The following is an 18,385-nucleotide window of genomic DNA, read 5'->3' on the forward strand; positions in this document are numbered from 1 at the left end:
TGAGTACTAGAGTGATGTTGACAAAGCGCTTTACAGCTGAGAGGAGTCTTCAAGCACCATGCTTGGTGCCTTCACCGGATGCAGGGTTAAGTTGGCAATACCTGGGGGTGTCGCAGCTCCTCTGACAAGCCTCAACATGGCGACCACCACAGCACCACCATTTACAAACCCGCTTCTAGTACAAAGGGTTTAACTCTTCTTTAAAGTTTGAGCCAGTTGGTTAGTGTGTATCTGTGTTTGTAATTTAACATTTTATGCAGGATATTCTGGGCATTTGATGATTTGAGTTTTGCGGTCCTGAACGCTGTGCGAGTCAAGCCAATGCAGGGCTAATGTTACTGTGGTCCAGCAGCACCAGGTACTTTTTTTGAGAATCTGGAGCATTACATTTCTCTTCCTCTCCCCTCCCCTCTCTTTCCCTACCCCTGGTCTCTCGTTTACTCTCCCTCTCCTCCCATTCTTCACCAATTGTTCACTCCCTTTCCAATCTCGCCTACCTCTCTTCCTCGCCCCTACCTTCTTCCGTCTCTCCTATCCACCCCCTCTCTTCTTTACTCTGCCCCCTCCTCTCACTATATTCAGATCTCGCCTCTCACATATCTCATACACACCCTCCTCAGCCGGAGTACAAAAGCATTTTTGTTTTTACAGCTCATTCTTTGACTTCCCCGAATTATCTCAAAGTATCTTACCTAGTTGGTCGTCGGAGTTCAGAAATGTAAACATCAGTTGTAGAACACAAAGAGAGGAAAAGAAAGTTAAAGCCGGACTTTCCTGGCACCAGTACAGGTCTGCCTCTGTTTTATTTTGTTTTATATATTTTTTTTACGCTAGAGACATCTTTTCCTAATCCTAATGCACGTTTTCCCCTCCGTTCCCCGCGCTGCTTTGTTATTATCACAGTTTCTGATCTGTTCGCCAGTGGCCTCTAATTGAAAGCAGCTTTCGTTGCCCCTGGGACGAGGGGGCTGGTGGCCACATCTGTTTAAACGCAGAACTGAGCTCCATATTTCATACTTATTTCGTCAACTCTGAGCTGCGAGCCAACATATTCAAGTGATGGACGTGTGGGGGCGGGCTCTGGGGGACTCCACAGGAAGTTGTCTGAACAAGAACGGAGGCCCAGAGACAAGGCAGTGGGGAGCAAGGGGTGAGTACGTCTGCAGGGGCTGGGGCCACTGATGAACACCCCAGCTCAGGGGGTCTTCGCAGGCAGCAGGACTTCAGCACCTCTGCTTTGGTTCCACGCCTCACGGGTCTTCGTGTCTGTAGCAGAGTCACACTCTGACAGACAGAATCAAGTCTGGAGGGGCTGGGGCCGCAGATTAATCTCACAGCTGTGGCTGTCTGGATTTTTCTATTAGGTGAGACTGACAGTGTCATTTCTATGGGGAATGTTTCGGCCACTGATTCATTCCACACCTCTGGGGACTTCACATCTCCACAGGGGCTGCTTTGTTACCGCAGATGAATAATAATAATACTTGGATTTATACAGCACGGCTAATCACCCATGAGGGTCTCTAGGCGCTGTCCATAGGCTGGAAGGCTGAGTGTTTCACAGAAGCATCAGTTGCATTACACAAGGTCACGTGTATTATTTATAGACCCTCAGATATTAAGGGATTTGCCCAGAATCACAGGATTTTGAGCCGAAGCCGAGACTCGACCCTGGATCCCCATCTCCGAAGTCGGCAGCTCTGGTCATTAAGCCACACCCTCTCTAACATCGTTGGCAGTCTTAAACTCTCGGTTGGGGTCAGACCTACTGGTTGCAGAACTAGGGAACCAGGTTCAAGTCTCGGCATTGGATCAACATCCTAGGATTCTGAGCAAAACCCTTATCTCCCCAGGCCTAAAATGAATGCATGTGACCTTGAGACATGTAACTGGTGCTTGTTGGAAAGGGTCCTTTCTAGGGTGCTTCCCCTCTTCTTTTTGCTTTTCTCTCTTCCCGGTTTCTGCTGTTCTAGGTGCTAGCCTTAGGACTTTGAGCACGTTTGACACTGCCATTCAGTTGATTGGCTGATTTGATTTAGCTGTAAGTCCTTAGTCAAGGGGTAAGACATATACCCAGGGCACGTAACTCGAATGCTCCTCGGTGGGCCTGCGGCACTGGTTGTGCGTCCACGGAGGTAGCTCATCGATCGTGCCACAGGTTTGACCTGGTCGGGCCTGTGTGCACGGGCTGTTACTCGGCTTGGTATTCAAAAAGCTATGTGTTAAGGTCTTGCATGTCTCTTGCTATATCAGAGTTCTCCCTAGGGCAGGCTGCAGTGTCGGGAATAGGTAGGGCTTGTGTGCGTTACATGCAAGGGTTGTGAATGGCACCGGATGGTGTGTTCGGTATTATGGGGCCTGCTTCTCTCATTTGATTAGCATGGGGGAAGGTAGGGAAAGGCTATTGAGCAGTATTTCCTAAAATAGTAGCAGTAATGTGTGTGATATCAATGAGTTTGTAATGGCGAATCCTCTCCAGTAGTGCAAGTGTATTAAACGTTACTTGTGTGGAAATGTCACTTAGGAAAAATGGGCATTTCGATGCTCGTGGCTGTGTGTGCCTGTCGGCCTGTCTCCACTTCACATCTGGGTACTGGGAGGACAGCTAGATTTGAGCATTCCTGATAGTAAGCCATAAACTAGGGGCTCAAGGAAAACTGCAGACCTCTGATTCGGAGGGGCCTCTTTGGGACACTTAGGGGTGGAATTGGCACCCGCATTCCAAGGGGCAGAGTCTTGGCCCCACTAAAGAAAGTGATCAAACCTCTCTGGGTAGGATGCCAGACAGGGCCGTGCATTTCAAAGGTGGCCTTTTGACTTGATCGTATCTTCAAAGGCCATTGTGGGTATAATTACTGGGGCTCTGGCTCCAGAAGTTAGAGACGCTTTTGGGATTGGAACCATTCTATGCTGGTTCGATGCTGGGACATCAACAAGAGGATCCGTTAGGGCAGGAGGGACTGAAACTGGATTATCTGCAGACTTGTGGTGGCCTGGGGCTTGTCGTGCTCCAGGAAAGGGTCTATCACTTGGTGGATTTTGCTTGGACATTACTGGTCTGTAGCCAGTGCCAGCTGTGGTGGCTCGGGTCCCTAAGTACTCTCCAAGGGCTGGTTGGCTGGTCTCCTGTCCATGAGATCCCAGGACAGAAAGGATCTCCCCATTTTCATGAGATCATAAGGAAGGCGCAGGGTGTAGTGGAAACAGGTGCAAGTGATCGGCTGGGACAAGGACCGTCCTGACGTACACCATCCTCACACTGTGCAGAGGAGAGGTCACTGGCTCCATCTCCACGGACCCACGCCACAAGGTACTTTGTTATGGAGATCACTGTGGGACCTGAGGGTTTTCACTGTGCCTTGTGGGCACCTACGACTGGTTGCCAGGAGCTGTGGCAGTTCACACCTCCGCTTGAGGGGAATCATTTCTCCAGAGTTGGAAGCGTGCCAGCTTCCTGGGTCACAACCTTTTGTCTATGGTGGGTGGGGGGTGCAAGAGATTCTGCACTTGTGCAGGTGCTGCAGGGAGCCTGGAGGTCTAATCCGGATGGACAAAACTAATTTACTGTTTCTTTCCTTTTTAGCTATTTCCGTCAGTCTAGTCAAAAAAAGAAAAAGAAGCCCCCTACATCCTCAAAGGTGAGAGCAAGAGGCCCCTACATCCTCAAAGGTGAGAGCAAGAGGCTTCTGCATCCTCAAAAGGTGAGAGCAAGAGGCCCCTACAGAGGTCCCTGTTTCCTCAAAGGTGAGAAAAAGAGGCCCCTGCACCCTGAAAGGTGAGAAAAAGAGGCCCCTGCGAGGTCCCTGCACCCTGAAAGGTGAGAACAAAAGGCCCCTGTTTCCTCAAAGGTGAAAAAAGAGGCCCCTGCACCCTCAAAGGTGAGAAAAATAGGCATCTGAACCCTCAAGGTGAGAAAATGAGGCTCCTGTATCATCAAAGGTGAGAAAAAGAGGCATCTGCATCCTCAAAAGGTGAGAAAATTAAGCCCCTGCACCCTGAAAGGTGAGAACAAAAGGCCCCTGATTGCTCAAAGGTGAAAAAAAGAGGCCCCTGCACCCTCAAAGGTGAGAAAAAGAGGCCTCTGCATCCTCAAAGGTGAGAAAGAGAGGCATCTGCACCCTCAAGGTGAGAAAAAGAGGCCTCTGCATCCTCAAAAGGTGAGAAAATTAAACCCTGCAACCTGAAAGGTGAGATCAAAAGGCCCCTGCTTCCTCAAAGGTGAAAAAAAGAGGCCCCTGCACCCTCAAAGGTGAGAAAAAGAGGCCTCTGCATCCTCAAAGGTGAGAAAGAGGCATCTGCACCCTCAAGGTGAGAAAAAGAGGCCTCTGCATCCTCAAAAGGTGAGAAAATTAAACCCTGCACCCTGAAAGGTGAGAACAAAAGGCCCCTGATTGCTCAAAGGTGAAAAAAAGAGGCCCCTGCACCCTCAAAGGTGAGAAAAAGAGGCCTCTGCATCCTCAAAGGTGAGAAAGAGAGGCATCTGCACCCTCAAGGTGAGAAAAAGAGGCCTCTGCATCCTCAAAAGGTGAGAAAAAGAGGCCTCTGCATCCTCAAAAGGTGAGAAAATTAAACCCTGCAACCTGAAAGGTGAGAACAAAAGGCCCCTGCTTCCTCAAAGGTGAAAAAAGAGGCCCCTGCACCCTCAAAGGTGAGAAAAAGAGGCCCCTGCACCCTCAAAGGTGAGAAAAGGAGGCTCCTGAATCATCAAAGGTGAGAAAAAGAGGCCCCTACACCCTCAAGGGTGAGAACAAGAGCCTCCTGCATCCTCAAAGGTGAGGAAAAGGGGTTCCTGCTTCCTCAGGTGAGAGAGGCCCCTGCTTCCTCAAAGGTGAAGAAAAGAGGTTCCTGCTTCCTCAAAGGTGAGAAAAAGAGCCCCCTGCATCCTCAATGGTGAGAGAGGCCTCTGCTTCCTCAAAGGTGAGGAAAGGAGGTTCCTGCTTCCTCAAAGGTGAGAAAAAGAGACCCCTGCTTCCTCAAAGGTGAGGAAAAGAGGTTCCTGCTGCCTCAAAGGTGAGAGAGGCTCCTGCATCCTCAAAGGTGAGAATAAGCGGCCCCTGCATCCTCAAAGGTGAGGAAAAGAGGCCCCTGCATCCTCAAAGTTGAGAACAAGAGGCCCCCGCACCCTCAAAGGTGAAGAAAAGAGGTTCCTGCTTCCTCAAAGGAGAGGAAAAGAGGCTGGGCCTTCCCAGTACTGGGAATTTACGGGAGGAACTGCCAGTTATTCGTCTTCTGCAAAACTGACCATCACTTCCTGCAGAGCAAACGCACTAAAACATGTGTAAAGGCAATGAGCACCACAGGAAGTGACGTCAGGCAGTGCTTTGAATGAGAAACAATAAGTGCAGGTACACTGCCATGGGCTTACGCTGCAAACGCGTAATGGGCTTTGGGTAATAGTGACATCTTATATTTAAAGTATGAATGCAAGCGCTATACTCAACAAAGCAGAGAACATAACGTGCATTTTACGAGAAAGGATAACGCCCACAATGGCGTCGTATCACACGTGCAAGGACGTGTCATTTATTTTGCAACAGAATGAAAGCTCTATTGTTGCAGAAATCCCGTCCAGGATATTTCGTTAGAGGTGGCCACGCCCATTCGATTACGTAAAAGTATACATAATAATGTGCCTCATAAACTGACTTTTACCAAAGGATACAGGTGATATTCTCACCTGTGTCGATTGTGTGTGTGTGTGGAGGGGGTCGCGTTCCCTCTCCCCCTTACCCATCCTGCTCGGTGGAATGCACCGCGCTTGCTGCATGACGCACTGACCTCCATGCTAGAGCTCTGGAGTAACAGGGGAGGGTTTCCCCAGAGACCCATCACTCCCAGCATGACAGTCTACACACACGCCATGACACAATCAGAGTAACCGCAGGCAGCCCATGAGTATGAGCGCCGTGTCCAGGGCAGTGTGTGCACCTTGACTTCACACAGCACGAGGCTTCCTGCGTCTACTTCAGTGCACAGGGGCAGCCACAACGCGGGACTACTCCGGCTGGAAGAACATCTGCGGCAGAACCTTCTATGCCAGCTGTACAAAGCGGGGCACCCCTCACTTCTGGACCAGTTGGCATGCGCCGCATGGATAGCATGGGGGGGGGGGGGGGGGTTGGCTGGTGCTCCGGCGTTGACGGGCTTGTGCAGGCTGGGCAAGGAGAGGCTTGGGGCAACGAAGGGCCCACTGGCACGTTGTATTCCACGAGTCAACACTCACCAGGCCTCAAGGCTACAAGCATCTGTACCCTCACTAGCTCGGCCCTTTTCCTTCTAGATACTTCGATTCCTTCTTTAAACATGTCATGGTCGTTCAACCGCCCGATGGCAACACCCACTCCACTGGATGCTGGCCTGTGACAACTCTACCCCATGATAATGGAGTCAGAGCTTCCAGTTGGCACCCACCACCAACCAACTCCAGTGATCCACCTTCCCCAGGCGGCCTCTCCCTACCTTTGTAGGATATTGTCTGCAGAATGTTAGTCAAGGGTTTGTAGAGCTGGGCTTGCGGGCTGTGTGTGGGCGCTGGCAGCATTTTAATAGGGGTGGGCACTGCAGACAGACAGAGAGACAGACAGACAGACACACACATACCCCTCTCCCCCCTCCTCTCGTGGATGCAAGCACACACTACAGGTACTCACACATTCGGCCAATCACGCACAGCATTCAATGTGCTTACTGCGTTTACATTTTACGAATGAATTCATTTTGTCTGCAGGTGAAGGGTTTCTGTTTTACAAAAAATACATTCCGCCAGGTGGAGCAGGTTCCATTGTGCCCCTTGGTGTCGAACCTCCTTCTACTGGCTCAGTTCACAGTCTTCCCAACTCTATGGCAACAGGAAGTCACCAGCGTCACTTCCTCAGGATGCATCGCCTGGCACGAGACGCATAGTGTGATTGACTGCGCAGGGCCCACTTAGATCCTCCACTGGTAATCACGGAGGGGTGGAGGCTTCAGCAACACCTCCACCTCTATGGAGGCTCGGTGGGGTCACAGTCTGCGCCGCAGCAGAGCGCCACCTGTCCTGCCCTGGTAGAGTAACCTACCCTGAGCCTGCCATGCTGCCCATCACAGTACCGTACGCTCCTCGTGGAAAAACAAGTACCACCGGCCAACGGACATAGGAAAGGTGAGGGGGCTTCCCTGCAAGGCACGTGGATGGGCCCCCTTTGGACTCAATCAGGAGATCTCCAGCCAGAGTACTGTGCTGAGGGGGCCCCTCTTAGCTTGGCGGCCCCCCACACCCAAGGGCTGCAGGGGCCTTTGTTACGCTACTGGTCCGGACTGGGAACCCAAAGCAGCCCTGACAATTTTCTCAGACCAGCCCCTGGGGAAGAACTCCTGGGCCCCGGGAGGCTGGAAATGCTGCTTTTGTTACTGGGGGCCAAGTTTGCAGTAACAAAATGGGCCACCGCCACTGCCCACCCTTCCAGCCTCCTGGCGAAACCCCTGATGCCCGGAACATCCAGTCCAGCCCTGGGAAATAAAAGTTCCAGTACTGATGGCTGGGAAATTCGGAAGTGCCAGTACTTATTACCGGCCCATTAAAAGCACTGATGTCAGGGAAGTGATGTCATAATCCTGCAATATCCCTCCCTTAAAAAGGATGCTTACCCTTCCATTCCATTTCTGCCCAGCCACCTGTTGTGAAAGCTTCAGGCTAATCAAGGCGAAGCTTGGCACCTTAGTGGAGGTTCACACCAGTTTGCACTGGGGCGACACCACGGCCGGGAAGACGTAGTGCACACACATTCAGAAACTTTTCAAAGTAGCCGCCTGGTGTGTCCATGACTTGTGCGTAAAGCATACAAAGACAGCTTAGCTGCTCTAAGTCACATTAGCTGAAAAGTGGCTCCAAGTCGCATGTGACACCCTAGTCCAGTCCTGGATTTTTGGCTAACATCGGTCTGCACGTTGGAAAATTGAGGTCATAATGGCATAGTTAAAAATAAAACTACAAGCCCCAGAATGCAAGATGCTGTCGGCTGAATAGTCATGAATGGCAGGTGGTAGCGTATTGGAGTCACTGCAGTTGTTGGATATAATTATGATTTTCATCCTTTTGTTCTTTTTTCCCCTCAACAGAAATTCATACATTTTAGGTTAAAAAAAAAAGATTTATATGAAAAGTGAAAATTGTTTATTGACAAAAGAACCTATTTATTCATTGCCCCATAACCGGCCCTGTCCTTCAGCTCCGGTGTTGCCCACAAAGTGCATCCTCTTGCTGCAGTCACAGGGCTTTCATTTTTCTACAAAACAGGGCAAGGTTAGAAGGCAGTTGGGGGCGGGGGCGAGATGCTATCTGAAGTGCAGATACTTGCATTTAAGTGCCAAGTGGTGCACACTGACACTCACAAACACATTTATTGCCCAAAACAATGGCTACCAAAGTGGGCTTTGGGTCCTTGGACACAACACCCGTGCACAGTCCACACCTCCTGTGATAATGTAGGGCCGGATTGGGAACTCAAGCAGCCCTGGCAAACTTTGTCAGACCAGCCCCTGTACGGTACAGAGTGAGGGAGCACAGTTAGTGAGCCTGACCACTATTAGTGGGGCTTGTGGGCGTTCTGCCCCTTTGAAAGTTTTGGAAAAAAATGTCGAGAATTGTGCATTCTACAACACATTTATCATTATATATTCATTTGTCTTGGCTCTTAAAGCAGTGCCCCTCATCCTGCCACAGCCCCTCTCTCACATGTATTTCCTTTGTTTTATAGCACCTCTCATGCCAGTGTGGGGTGTTGGAGCACTTTACACCACACACACATACAGCAGCAATAAATCATAGGTGTGTAAATAAGTGTATAGAAAATGTTACTTAAAACAAAGGGGACTACGAGGATTAGGATTCACATGTCAACCACACTGGTTGGCATTTGTTAAGAGTGCTTGGTCTGGAGAAGCACAAACTCAGGATTCAGAACGTAACACAGTGGTTAGGGTTGGTTTTGCTTATAAGAATTTATTTCTGCCTGAATAAACCCTTTTTAGCAGCATTAGGAGGATGAAAGACTCGAAAAAATATAACTTTGTAACCTGTTCCATGCGTTTTGCACGCAGCTCTTTGATGGCAGGCCATAGGTCACTGCGCTGGATTATGATTGTAATTTATGAACTACACAGTACCAAAAGGATCTCTGTGACAAAAGCCGTAACCCCCTAAGACGTCAATGTAAAATACAGTTCTATGATCTGTGTGATACATGTTCTTTGCAGCAGGCATATTAACCCTCTGCGCTACCTTAGACGAGTCAAACTGCCAATAGACAAATCCCTCTCCAGCAGGAACATGAATCACCAGTAACCTTGGCCTTTATATTGTTGCCTGAAAACTGCTGCATATAGAAGGACATCTGCAGGGGGTGCTTTTAAAACCATAACATATTTCAAAAGCAGTTCATTTTGGACCTTAAAAAAACAAAAGAAAAAAGCAGTTGAGGCCGGCCCGGGAGGCTGCAAACGAAAGTGAGGGCCGAGTGGGTTATTCTGGCCATCTGATTTTGTTTCTGGGGACAGATATTGCAGCACTGCTGCAAAAACATCTCCCAGTAACAAAACTGCCCCCCACCCCCATCCTTCCAGCCTCCTGGGAAAAAGCCTGGTGCCCGGTATGGCCAGTCCGGGCTCGGATAAAGCGACACCATGAAAGGCATGCACGAATAAGCATGAAAGATGCAACACGAAGGTGGTGGCACAACCCGGGGTATCATGGTGCAATCTCATAATAAAATGGACATCTCTCAGCCTCCTTTGGCCTCAGCTAAGGAAGGTGGAGCCCCCTCCTTTTAAAACTAGTGTGGGAACTCCATCCATCCACTCGCGCCCTGGCTCCCTATCCAGAGGAGTGAGTCTTTAGCTTCAAACTCGAACTACCTCTCATTTTCCTCCCTCGATCGACTGAAGCGCTTTTTCTAGCAGATGGTCCTCGGATGGTTGAAAATTCCCTATTTCTACTTCAGAGCATATTTTGGCGGTTTTCCAGACCTCTGAAAATCTTCTCCTTCTGCTCTAGGACATTCAAAGGGCTGTAGCTGGACTTATCCCAGGAGATTGAAATATTTAATCGTTTAAACCTAATTTACCGGAGATCCACTTTATAAAACAGATCCACTGAGTCTGGCGCGTCCCCGACAAATGATGGGCCAGGAGGGATCATGGGATTAGAGGAACCGCTAATGAATTAAGCGGATGACATTGTCATTCTGAGTTCTCTTAAGTGTATCTGCAAGTCCCTGGATCCGAACAGGTTTGCTGTAGCTCTGTCCAACACTGATCTGCCCTAAAACCAAAAATAAAATAAATGCTGTTCCTCTGTTTGGCTAAGGCAACCTCTGAACACTCCTCAGTGGTAAATCTGTGCCCGTAGCTGCAGAGGGTGGTCGCCAACACTCATTTCTGGGGATCAGGATTTACGTTCCATCATTGGAGTAAGAAAGAGAAAGGCAGAAAAGAGAGAAACAATGAGGGAGAAAAAGATACGAAAACAATGACAACATGAAAAAGAAAGGATAAACAACACTGAAGAATGAGAAAAAGAAACTTGAAATGCAGAATGGTGGAAGAAACAAGCATGAGGTGAAATCAAGACTTGGCAGCCTTAGTATTCATGAGATAAAGAAAAAGGAATGCAGAGTGGTGGAAGGAAGAGGCATGAGGTGGAACCAAGACTTGGCATCCTTGGTATTCATGAGATAAAGAGAAAGGAATGCAGAGTGGTGGAAGGAAGAGGCATGAGGTGGAACCAAGACTTGGCAGCCTCGGTATTCATGAGATAAAGAGAAAGGAATGCAGAGTGGTGGAAGGAAGAGGCATGAGGTGGAATCAAGACCAGGCAGCCTTGGTATTCTGCAACCTGGACGCATGGACGCTCCTGCTTTTGTATGAGTTTTTTTTGTTTTGTACAAATTAAGCACTAGTGGCCAGGGACTTGAAATGAAAATAAAGAAACAGACTCCTCCTATTGGCCAGGTGCTAGAAAGTGCACAAAACGGGTCTTAGAAATGTTTGCAGCCGTTACTATAATGACAAATTGCCCCAGTATCACAAAACGGGTGCAAATATTTTCTGTCATTATCCTCTACAGCCTGGGGAACAGCTAAAGAGTACTCGTGCAAAGCTAGAAAACGGCTTTTGCAAAGAGTTGCGTATCAAGCTGCCTTTTAGTGGTGTTTTTTTGTTGCCAAGACTTTTTGAAAGAGTTTCACAGGCTGCTGCTTCTCGTGAGATTCTCTGACTGCCAATCAGGGGCGGCTCCTCCATTAGAGCGGAGGAGCATCGCCCCGCTAACTAAAATGCCCCCAGCGAGGAAAAATAAGCTGATAAAATTGATTTATTACCATTTTATTTTTCATCAACCCATCCCGAATCGAGTGTCAGGACTGTGCAGGGCTTGTTGAGTGACAGGAGTAGGGAGGAGTGGTGGGCTGCCTGTGCATTTAAGTTTAAAGTGCGCATGTCTTTTTGGCCAGGTGTCTTGCGACGGCCGGGCATGCACACTTTAAACCTCTCAACCCAGCTGTCGTAGACAGCTGGGTTGAGAGCAAACACATACCTCCAGTGTCCTTTGGGAGAACAGAGAGAAGCCTCTCCATCCAATCCTGGTGCTTCTCTCATGCTGGTTAACAGCAAGCGAGCAGCACCAGGATTGGTTAAGGGAGTTGGCTGTGGCCATTGCTGGAGCCTGGTCAAGAGAAGGAGGAGGACAGGAGCAAGGAAGACGTGTGGTCATGCAGCATTCGAGGTGAGTAGCTTTTTATTTGATTTCATATTGCCTTGCATGTAGCACATGCAACCACCGATTTGCCTGCCTCACCACTCTTGGAGCTGCCAGCCACCACTGATCGATAATCTAAAATGTATGAATTGAAGTCGCGCCTGGTGAGGCAATAGAGAGGTCCACAGACAGATGGGTACCTCGAGTCCTTCTTGTGTAAAAGACTTCTCTGATCTGACACCTGTATTTCTTAAATAGACATAAAAGCAGACAAAAAACATGTTCTAAACATCTGGAGCTAGGCGGCCAGGAATATTGTTTAAATGCACATTCACAGCCTTTTTCTAAATCACTAATCAAAAGCGATATGAAAGTAAATGAGGTTTCAAATAATGTTTTTTTTTAATAAGTAAGGGAGGACAAAATTCACATTTTGCATTGCTCTGTAATGTTCAGCAACGCTTACCAAATTTTAAAGTCTTTATACTTACGTTGTGAATTTTTTCTGCTTTCGACAAATGAAAATATTATTGCAAAACCTTTTTTTTTTTAAATTAATTTATTGTAAACAAGTTTTTTTACGTGAGAATGTTCCCACTAAACGTGTTTTGCTGAGGTTATTTTTGTTGAAAAAATTACTTTTAAGGACTATTTTTTCTCAAAGTATTCGCCAGATTTTTGAACTCTGGAACGTTTTGAAGAAAACTTTACAAAACTTGGGGAAAGAAAACATTTGAACTCTGCACGCCCATGTTAGTACGATAGGTGTTTACCTCGCTGTGCACTTCCGGGAGTCTTCCACGTCACTGGTGTTCCATATTCCAACGCCCCAGGACTGGTTCCGCTCCTTGCAGCCACGGCTGGCCCAGTTGTCCCTCTCTGGGCCTGTGCAGAGGTCATGGCAGAGTCCTGCCCTTGAGAAGGCTCTGACATGAAAGAGGCAAAGTGAGGAGAGAGAGACAGAATTTTAAGTACTAGAAGTTCCACAGGGTGCTACTTAAGCTTCCCACACCTCTCAGTCACCTATCAGTCACTATGGATAGATTTATAGTGAATTATGCAAGGATAAAAAATTATTATTACACTACTTCAACAAAAGAGTATTTCAGAAAGACGGGGAGAAGGCTATGATACAGGGTCTCCTATGTTTAACACAGACTGGTACTTTGTTTATGGTTACTGGATGACTCCATGTGCAAGCCCTTAGACAACCGTATGCATTCTGGGAGTTGTGGTCCTTCCTCTCTGCTGAAATAAGTGGCTTGTATAATATAAATTGAGCTGGAATACAGCGCCTCCAATGCAACAGAGTCATCTGTGAGCCTGGCAGTGGCGGTAGCTTAACCCTCTATGCTATCATATCATATAGGAAGTCTCTGTTGAGGGCAAGAGCCTTCATACCTTTTAATATATTTTCACTGAGAGAAACAAAGGTTAAAGTGACGTTATAGTTAGGTGAATATGTCAGTGACAACATTAACGCTTTGAACTAAATTTACCATTTATAGTTAACAGAGCTAACTATAAATTGCGCCCCCACCATGCACCGCTTATGACTTCACACCTTACATCCCTCATGACATGCGCTATGATATAATTTCTCAAATGACATCACCGGTGACATCATCCAGGCTTTTTTGTACACATTACTCTATAAAGCAGTAAGGCATTAGAGTTCTGAAAGGGAGTACAAAACAGCTCAGAATAATATGAAGCATCATTAATGCCTTCACACATACAACCCCTTAGGTAAAGCAAGCTTGTGTTATTTAGAACATTGATCCTATACCACACACTTCATGAGTAGGTAAGTTCATATAAACAATCATCCAAACATATATGGGTAACCCCTACTGCACACGGTGTCCATACAACTGCTCAGAGAAGACCAAGTTCCTCCGGATTCTCAAATTCTGTTACATAATTAATGCCCTACTACGGACAGTCAATACCTGTGTCAAACCCCTCACAGTCACGAACCTACAGTGACAAGTGAAGTTGATATGAGTGGAAAAGTGGGTCCCGTAAACAGGGTTTACTCTACAGGCAGAGTTTATTCTGTATTACACTATCTACAGACAGTGCGAATCTCATGAGACATACACCACAGAGTACTTAAAAATGTATCTATTCAGAACAGTGTACACTCTATACAACACTTGCAAAAAAGACACTATTCACTTAAAAAGACAAGTTCTGAAGGTACCAAAGCTCATACTCCCTGCAGCCTTCATACTCTGGTGAAAGGTTTACAGCTAGCCCATCATTTGAAGCTAAACAAGCACATGTGCATGGGTTAGTAGCTAGGGCACACAGTCTTATATGTATGTAGAAATTGTCCTGTTACGAAGATTCTGTCTAATAACCCTAGTCTGCTTGGAGTACTTAGTAGCTACTACGTAGAATCTTTGCCCTGATGGAAACGTTTTCTGCAGAAACAAGAACATTGTGTGGAACATACTGGACACAAGTCTTCACTTATGTGCACACTGAGTTACTCCTGCATACAAAGATGTGTAATGTGTTTAATACCTGTATACACCTATGGTTCATTAGGAGCACTAACACCCCTCAGCTGGACACAGCCTGGTCAAAGTTAGGTAGAGAAATAATATGGTAGTTACCTACCAATTTGTAAACTATGAAATAAACTAGCACACTCATTGGATGATGTCATCAGAGATGTCATCAATAGTCTCAATTGGGATATCATCAGTGATGTCATAAATTATGTCAAAGAACATGCCAAGAGTGATGTAATATGTGAGGTCATAAGCAGAGCACGTTGGGGATGCAAGTTGTAGCTAGCCCCGCTAACTATAACTGGTGAATGTCTGTGTTTTTTTTAGTTCAAAACATTAATGTTCTCATTGACATATTCAATTAATTATGACACAACTTTAATCTTTGTTTTTTTTAGTGAATTTCTAAGGTTTAAAACAAAATATATCTTTCATCACACCTACCTATAACGTTACTATAACCCTTGTTTTTTTCAGTGAAGTTGTATATTTTTCTTAACGTAAAATAATATTTTATTACCAAACGTGCTGCGCAGGCCTGCCCTTACGTGCAGCGGGGGGGTTGACTGAAGACCTGGTCTGCAGCCAGGCCCTGCAGCACATCCCTCACAAGCAGTCAACCCCACGCTCCTTGGGCCAACCAGAATGCTCAATTTTCCAATAGGCGCTCCAACAAGACTCTCGTAGGAGTCCCTCAGACCCAACAGTCCAGATTTACAAATATATTTTTATCTTAATTTTTCAAAAGCTACTGAACAGATTTACACCAAATTGCAAAAAGCATAATCTACAAACCAAGATCTAGCTTCCTGCCAAATTTGGTGTAATTTAGTTCAAAGGTTTTTGCGGTAGTGCTTCTAAGAAGTCTATGGAAAATGCATGAGGATTTCGCGTTTTGGGACCCCTATTTTTTATCCACCGCAGATTGAGGGATCAGTTTAGTGGAGATTCGTCAAAAGGTGCTAAAGGTATTAGCAACACTATAAACGCATTTCCTGTGGAAATGCTGACCTAACCAATACTGGGATATATTTATATATAAATTCACTGAAAAAAAAACAAAGGTTAAAGTAACGTTATAGTTATGTGAAATGTTCAGTAACAACGTAATGATTTCAACTCTAAAAAACATAGAAAACAGTTATAGTTACAGATAGATATCTCCAGCAACTATAAAAAGTACCCTAAAAACTATAACTCGCGCCCCCACCATACACAGTTTTCTCATCAATAATTTAAATGCAAATGTTGCAGTGATATTATCAATGACGTCATAGAAGATGTCCTGAGTGAGGCAATATGTCGGGTAATTAGCAGCGCATGTGGAGGTGCAAGTTATAGTTACCTTAGGTCACGAGTTACAGTTACTTGAGATAACTAACTTTAAAACGTTATGTTGTTACTGAACATTTCACCTAACTATAGCGTTACTTTAACCTTTGTTTTCTTCAGTGAATTTCTAGGTTTTAAAAAAAATGTAAAGTAACATTTTATTACCATAAGTAAAGCCAACCCCTGCTGTGCACGGCAGGTGTTGGCTGCAGGTCCTGGTCTACAGCCAGGCCCTGCGACCAACCACCCCACAGGCAACCAACCCCACGCTGTGGCCTTTCGCTGTGCGCTGCAGAGAGTTAGCCACACTACAGCACCCTGCCCAAACAGCAGCCAAACCTACCCCTCTGCACCCAACACCTTATATATAAAGTAGATCTGTTAGACTTGGGGGTCTCTAGTTGGCATAGGTAAGTACCTGTGACAAATAGAGACCCTTGCGTCTAGTCAGGGTAAGGGGCTACACTCCTAGAATAACCCCTGCTCACCCCCTTGGTAGCTTGCCACGAGCAGGCAGGCTTATCTCAGAGGCAGTGTGTAAAGCATTTGTGAACACATACAGTAATACAGTGACAACACTACAAATGGACACCACACAGGTTGTATAATAAGTATTTTTATATAGACTTAACACAAGACCAAACGGCAAAAAATCCACAATACTGCACTCAAAAATAGACTTTGAAATGTTGTAAACTAGCTCAGTTCTCTTAAGTTGTAAATGCAACACTTTACTCTCAATGTACCTTTGATGCGTAACGCAAGGAAAACAAAAGGGTCGCAGGGAAGTTGATGCATCGGTTCCTTACACGCAGGGGAGTGGATGCGTCGGTTCCTTACTGCTGCGCAGGGGAATTGATGCATCGGTTTCTTACTGCTCTCCGGTGCGATGCGACACGATGGCACCTCAATGCAATACTCTTCTCCGGTGCATTGCGACAAAATGGAGTCCTGGTTGCGATGCAACAACGTTGGTGTGATGCGTGCACGCCCGACGGCCGTGCGGCGACTCGATCTTTGGAGCCGTGACAGGCCCTGCGGTGCACTTCTCCGGTGATGTGACGATGACCTCTGTGGCAGCGTCCCGCTTCTCCAGTGATGCACCGCGCTTCGGCGATGCGATGACGGCGGCAGCGGCGGCTCGCTTCCTCGTTGATGCGATGACAGCGGCTGCGACGGTGACATGCTTCTCGTTGTTGCGTCGCGCTTCCAGCTCCCAGCGACATGCAGTCTCTCAGAAGGCCCAGCACAACAGCAGGCACTTCAATTCCCAGCAAGGGAATTCAGGGGGGAGCTGATTGGTGAAGCCTTGTATCCCTGAGACTTCAGGCAGGAGGCAAGCTCTAGTTCAAGCCCTTGGAGATTCTTCTTCAAGATGATGAAAGCACACTCAGTCCTTTTCTCCTCTCTTTGGTGATGAAGCAACCACTGCAGGCCAACCCCCAAACACACAGCACAGGGGTAGTCTCCCCCTTCAGCTTCCTGGTTCTTCTCCTCAGCAAAGGTTCGTCTTGATTCCCAGAAGTGATCTAAAGTTCTTGGGTCTGGGTCCCAATATGTATACTACTTTTCTCTTTGTACTCTGAAGGCAGAGAGGCCTTTGCCTAGTCTAAACCAGTTCTGGTCAGTCCTGGAGCACTTTGTTAACATGTCTCCTGCTTTCCTTTCACAGTGCAGGGACATCAGACACACCACAGGAGGTGAAGCCAGCATTGTGGAGGGAAGGCCCAGCCATATTCAGGTCCAAGGTGCAACTTCTCCCACCCATCTAGATGCAGATCTCTCTATTCAGCCTTGTGCTGACTCCAACCCTGGGCGTAGTGGGTGTAGTGGGGCTACGTGGAGCAGTGCGTAGTGTGTCAAAATCTACGCACACTCGCGCGCTCCGCGTAGCCCCACTACGCGCCGCCCGGGCGTCCACGCATGCGCATTTGTGTGAAGAAGTTGCCGGCAAGCAGGAAGAGGGAGCCCCGGGATGCCGCACTGCATGTAAGGTCATTTATTTACTTTTTACATTCTTTAAAGTATTTTAAAATGAGGGCGGGCGGGTGGCGGGCAGCTCTGCTTCGCAGCGGCATGTGCGTAGCGCTGCCTGATATGCCTACTTCGTAAATGGCGAAGCAGGCAGCGCTACGTGCACTCCGTGGGCAAAGCGGAGCACGCCGCCCAGCCTGTCTCATGGAATCCCCCAGCCCTTGTAACTCAAACCCCAGACAAGGAATACACAGCCTAGCAGAGGTAGATTTGGACGGTTAGACAAGAAAATACCTACTTTCTAAAAGTGGTATTTTCAAACACAGAATGTTAAAACCAACTTCACTAAAAGACGTATTTTATCATTCTGAGTTCAGGCATACTAAACTCGAATTTCTACCATGTCCCCTGAGTTAGTTAGTATTATAAAATGTAATAATCAAACTGCCCATTCTGGCCTATGGGGAACAGGTAGCCTTGCAATAGTGAAAAACAAAAATGGCTGTAATTCACTATTAGGACATGCCACTCACACCAGGACATGTCCTACCTTTTACCTACAATGCACCCTGACCTTGTCCCTACCATAGGGGTGACTAATATGTATAAAAGGGAAGGTTTTAGGGACTGGCAAGTGGGTGCACTTGCCCAGTCAGCATGGTAGTACCAGACTGCACACAGGCTCTGCAATGGCAGACCTGAGACACTCTTTACAAGCTGCTCTGGTGGGTGGCCCAATCAGTGCTGCAAGCCCACCAGCAGCATTGGTTACAAGTCCTGGGCACACGCAGTGCACTGTACTAGGGTCTGACAAGTAAGCCAATCA

General features: G+C 47.2%; 1 protein-coding gene across 3 annotated transcripts in view; it reads right to left on the reverse strand.

Annotated features, from left to right (window-relative positions):
* PRRT3 (proline rich transmembrane protein 3) overlaps positions 1-18,385 on the reverse strand; it is a 232,992-nt gene that overhangs the window by 37,133 nt on the left and 177,474 nt on the right. For all 3 annotated transcript variants that reach the window (XM_085624293.1, XM_085624292.1, XM_085624294.1), the window contains exon 3: positions 12,505-12,657. In XM_085624293.1, coding sequence (XP_085480419.1) covers positions 12,505-12,657 — 153 coding nt within the window. The remainder of the gene's footprint in view (positions 1-12,504; positions 12,658-18,385) is intronic.

Source organism: Triturus cristatus, chromosome 9 (genome assembly GCF_964204655.1).
Source record: "Triturus cristatus chromosome 9, aTriCri1.1, whole genome shotgun sequence".
Taxonomy (NCBI): Eukaryota; Metazoa; Chordata; class Amphibia; order Caudata; family Salamandridae; genus Triturus; species Triturus cristatus.